General features: G+C 37.8%; 1 protein-coding gene across 1 annotated transcript in view; it reads left to right on the forward strand.

Annotated features, from left to right (window-relative positions):
- Positions 1-4560, forward strand: part of Ptpro (protein tyrosine phosphatase receptor type O) — a 224369-nt gene extending 219809 nt beyond the window's left edge. Inside the window, exons 25-26 of the mRNA XM_048787184.1 lie at positions 997-1117; positions 2109-4560. Of these exons, the coding sequence (XP_048643141.1) occupies positions 997-1101 (105 nt within the window). The 3' untranslated portion in view covers positions 1102-1117; positions 2109-4560. The remainder of the gene's footprint in view (positions 1-996; positions 1118-2108) is intronic.
- The last annotated feature ends 509 nt before the right edge of the window (positions 4561-5069 follow it).

Below are 5069 nucleotides of genomic sequence, written 5' to 3' on the forward strand. Positions count from 1 at the left end.
TGAGCATTTTTTCATGTACTTGTTGATTGACTGTATGTCCTCCTCTGAGAAGTGTCTGTTCAGGTCCTTGGCCCATTTGTTGATTGGGTTGTTTGTTCTCTTATTGTCTAATTTTTTGAGTTCTTTGTATACTCTGGATGTGACTTTTTTAACAAAAATAAAATTATAAACATTTTGTCATAATTTTGGAAAACATTTTTATCTCCTAGTTTCTAGTTTGATTTTAATTTTATTCTTTTACCATTTTTTTTGCACACAGTTTGGAATTTTTATTTGTAATTTATTCATGGCTTTTAATTTTAGAAATTCCTTCTGATCATTCCTAGAATAATCATAGAGGAATTAACCTATAATAACCTTTCTGTTGTATTTTTATCATTTTATTTCTTAATTTTGTTGGAATTTATCTCAGTATATAATTTAGATAGCAACAAATTTTTTTTCAAAATAATCTCATGATTAAGTGATTGCATATTAATCACTTTTAGCATTATGTAGTGATGAGCTAACATAATTCTTGGTGACTATAATTGATAATAATGTATTATGTACTTGAAATTTGCTTAGAAAGTAGATTTTTAAGTGTTCTCATCACCAAAAAGGAGGGAAAAAAAAGTACCTGTGTGAAGTGATGCAAATGTGTTAATTTGTTTGAAAGTAATAATCCTTTCATGAATTCTGTCAAATGACCACATTGTATGTCTTATTATATGTACTTTTTATTTATTATACCTCAACAAATCTAAGAAAAGACATTCCAATCAGGAAAAAAAAAAAGTAGTGCTGTCCTAAGCTCTATCATTAATTAAAAGACTGCTTATAAATGATTGTCTTAAATTTTCTAGTTATACACTTATCTCTGTCAATAATGAAAACTGTTTCCTTTTACATCAGATCCTGATCATTAAAACTAACATAGTAATAAAATGCATTATCTTTGCACATATCTGCACGAAAATGTCTTGCTTTGAAATGCACTTTTGTCTTTTGCTCCAGGAGCAGTATATTTTTATCCATCAGTGTGTTCAACTGATGTGGATGAAGAAGAAGCAGCAGTTCTGCATCAGTGATGTCATATATGAGAATGTTAGCAAGTCCTAGTTCTGAATCTGGAGCAGTAAGTAGAGAAGAGCCCATCACAGGTGCTCTGTCTTAGAACAGTAGGAGGGGAGGGGAAGGCATAAGTCATAAGGTAGCAATAGTCATTGGTATTGGCATTAGTAGTCTTTTATATTCACACTAGTCTTTGTGTCCAAGTCTTAGCACACAGGGAGAAACAAATACCATAGCAGATCTTTGAGCTTTAGTTTGGGGGTAGCAACAAGCAGGAACTTCTGCAACCCATGATGATTTGAGCTCCATTCCCTCTGCCCAGAACCTTAAACCATTCTCATATTGGATACATGCTTGCAATAGAGGGTTACTACAATCCAACTCTATCTACCCAGATATCTTGTTCCAATATTTATTGATTACAAGGGTCAGGTAAGGATTACACAGTTACCTAAACTGGAATAGACACTCGAAAAAAGAAAAACAGTATTGAAAAAAGAGTCTCAGGATAGAGGAGTCTGAAAAAGCCTTGATCTCACCCATTCTGTGAGTATGTACTTGAGAGCTCAGTGAAAACATTAGTAACACATTCGATTTCCTGAACACAAACTGCCTAGGAGATCATATTTTGGATGTGTAATTTGGGGTGAGGTAACAAGTAAGCTGACTATTTAGAGCAGTAAACAGGTTGTAGATGATTTTAAATATGCTGGGGCTGGGGGATGACAGAGTGGGAAGAGGAGTCAGTGCACTGTGGGAGAAATATTGCAAGGATAGGAAGCATATAGGTCAGTCATGGCAGAATAGGATTAGCATTGTACCCCTACATCCATCGAAGAAGATGCAGAGGCAGCATAAATAAGCAGGAAGGATAAGAATAAGGAAGGACAGACTAAATTGCAAGAGAAAGAGACATTCAGACACATAGAAAAGAGTCACACAGATAAATTCACATCCACATGGGCTGTGGGGCTGAGTATAATGAAAGCTTATGGTAGAATCAGAGGGAGGTTGCTGGTATCCAGGCTGCTTACTTGTCTTTCTCTCATTCACAGGAGAGGACATGATGTGCACCCATCCTCCCTTGCTTCCAAACTTTTGGGGGGCCCTGATAGTCATTTTGCTAAAATGAGCCCCGACTTTGTAGTATGTGGCCAAGGAGATAATTTATCTCATAGGAGCACTGGGAAGACTTAGCCTTAAAGAGCCTACAGTGTCTTTTGGACTCTTTCACTTCTGGACATTTAATGGACCAAATTCAACAGAACACCAGAAAGGTCAAGATGCTCTGCAAAGGGCAGGAAGTACAATACTTCCAAAGAGTTTAGTTGGCCCTTTGCTGGTTGGGCTGAGTTGCTTTTTTTTTTTTTAAGTGCAATAATTTTTGTATGTGTGTGATTTTATCAGAAAGTTGAATTGTTTTCCGCCCACACCACTGATCAACTCCATAGCCCAGGAAGGAACAGACATTATTAACATTCAATTTACCTCATTTTTTAAAAGAGGCATGGCCACACAGGAAAAAAAAAGGTTATTCTACTTCAAAGAAATTGAACCATCAATATCTGTATTCCAACCTTGAAACTGCTAGATCAGGAATGGGGATGGTGGATGGGGAAGAGGCAGGAGTTCTACCCACAGATCAACCATGTATCATTTCCTATTCCAAATACGAAAAACTGTACTTCAACTTCAAAGTAGAGTAGAAAAATATTTGTCTTAATTGTTCTAGTTCTCGATGGTTTTCTTCTTATTAACAGTTGGGTGTTTTCCTCCTTGGCCCTTCGGGACTAGCGTCACTGTCCAGGTTCCTTTTCAAGAAACCAGATCTGGTTCAGAAGAGTTTCAATTCTGATTATAAACTCCATTGCTGTCTGAGCAATCTTGGTGCCTAGAGTTTGCATTTCTTTTTCTGTTGACCTGCACATATGTGAGAGCTCTTCCTCTGAGAAGTATAGGCAGTGGAAGTGCACTTTCTTTCGCCCCAAAGAGCTGGGAACTTAACGAAATTATGGCAATGAACTGCAGCATGCTAGGACAATTATTTGGCTACATTCTTTTGTAATATTGTCAGGCGTCTCTGTGGATTCTGGCAGAGATTTCATTTTGTTTTGTTTTCTTTTGGGTTGTCAGTTTTATTTTTTTAACCTGTGTAACGTGTAACATTCTATTCTTTGGATTTTGTATAATTACAGTACATGATTGTGTATCGTGACATGAATACTGTCAAAATGGACATTGATGGCATTGTGAAGCCTGTTATTTTGTGCCACTTTCTGAGAAATAAGAGGTAAAGGTGTGGACTAAGGAAAATATTGAGTTGCAATTAAATACAAGCTGGCTGCTTCACTGTGGCAGTGTGGCCCTCCTGAGCCTTCCTGCGTGTTCTTCCAGGAGGTTTCCTGCCTCTTTGTTTATCTGATCTTTGCTCCTTCCCCTGGCTTCCCTCCATTCTGGATCATCTTCATGAAGTCATGGATAGAGTCTGAGTTTAATATTTCATCAGTGACCTTAGCGATGGTAAAGGATGCCAAATGAACAGCTCTGCACCCCACCAACTCTCGTCACTGAGAAAGCCTGGCCACAGCAGACCTTGGCAAAGGTGCTTGCATGATCCAGCCAACAAGTCTAAGTTTCACCTTGCGGGGAGGTTGGCAGAGGAGGCCCACACACGGTGGGTTAACAGCTTGGGCTCTGGGGGGATTGTCAATTGTTACTCACCTACTTCACTCTACTTCTTGTTTCCCTGCTGCCATTTCCTCCTCTTCTCACCCCACGCCTTTATTTCCCCTTTGGACACTTTAGTAATATTGGGAAGAGACATGGTTAAAGGAAGGTAGTGAGCCCAGTGTGACCTTCTTAGATTCTCACACATGGACAGAGCAGGGGAAGAGTGTGGGAAGGGTGGATGCCATGGATGGATAAGATGACAATGCATTCTCCACATTGCCAAGGAGAAGCCTACAGAAGCCTTGTAGCCAGAAACATGACTTCCCATGGAACAAAGTATTTCATAAATATTTCATGTTTTTCTTGAGGGATTAAATAATGCCAGATCAATTTTCCCAAAAGAAAAGAGGAGGAATACAGCATTTAGATTTAAGACTCAGAGTCAAGACTATAGATAGAAAGGTCCCATGGAAGCACTTGGTTAATTCCTTCAGAGGTTCATGTAGTCATCACTCTGTTCTTCACTGGGGTCCTCAGTTTCAAGAGTTTATGTGGGAAAAGGATCCATCTAGCAAAAGACTTGGGCTTTAATCTTGATAATTACTTTGGAACTTTTCTATGCTTAGTCTCAGTTATCAAACTGTGGAATGATCTAATATTAGCTCTATGTTTTGTAGGTATGAGTATTGGATATGATAATTCATCCAAAGGTGCTTTGTACCTTGTTCTCTTCTGTACCCTAGCACTACTCCAACCATCTGTTCCCACCCCAGGACCCAACTTTCACATTCAGATGGGAGGCTTCCAGGGTCTCTTAATAAATTTGTTGTTTTTTAATCATTTGAGTAATACTTGGTAGGGAAAAAAAAAACACAGAGGAATTTGCATATGCAATTCATAATAGCCTGTGTAACACCAAGAAAGAGGTATAGAGTTTAAAATTACAAAATATTTGCTTCTGAGTGCTATTGAGATCAAATTCCTTGACTGCAAAAGACAATTTGTGCAGTTGAAAAACTACCATTGAGATCTAATTTACAAATTTAAAAATTAACACCAATATATCCATCACTGTACATTGCATAATTTTATTTAACTTGAAAAAATAATTATAATGAATGGCAATTTTTTTGTACAGATTTCTAATACAGGGTCTACATTTTCCCACTGCAAATTTTAAGTGAAAAGAGTACTAAGATATTTTTAATGTCAGGCTTTAAATGTTTCTCCTTTCCTAAAGCTGTCCCTGTCCTCAGAGGGTGACATATCTCTCAAAGGAGGCTCTGATGTCAACATGAAAATGAGGCTTTGGGTCTGAATTTTTTGCAGGCCACATGATAGCTGCT

This window comes from Marmota marmota, unplaced genomic scaffold (assembly GCF_001458135.2).
Source record: "Marmota marmota marmota unplaced genomic scaffold, marMar, whole genome shotgun sequence".
NCBI lineage: Eukaryota > Metazoa > Chordata > Mammalia > Rodentia > Sciuridae > Marmota > Marmota marmota.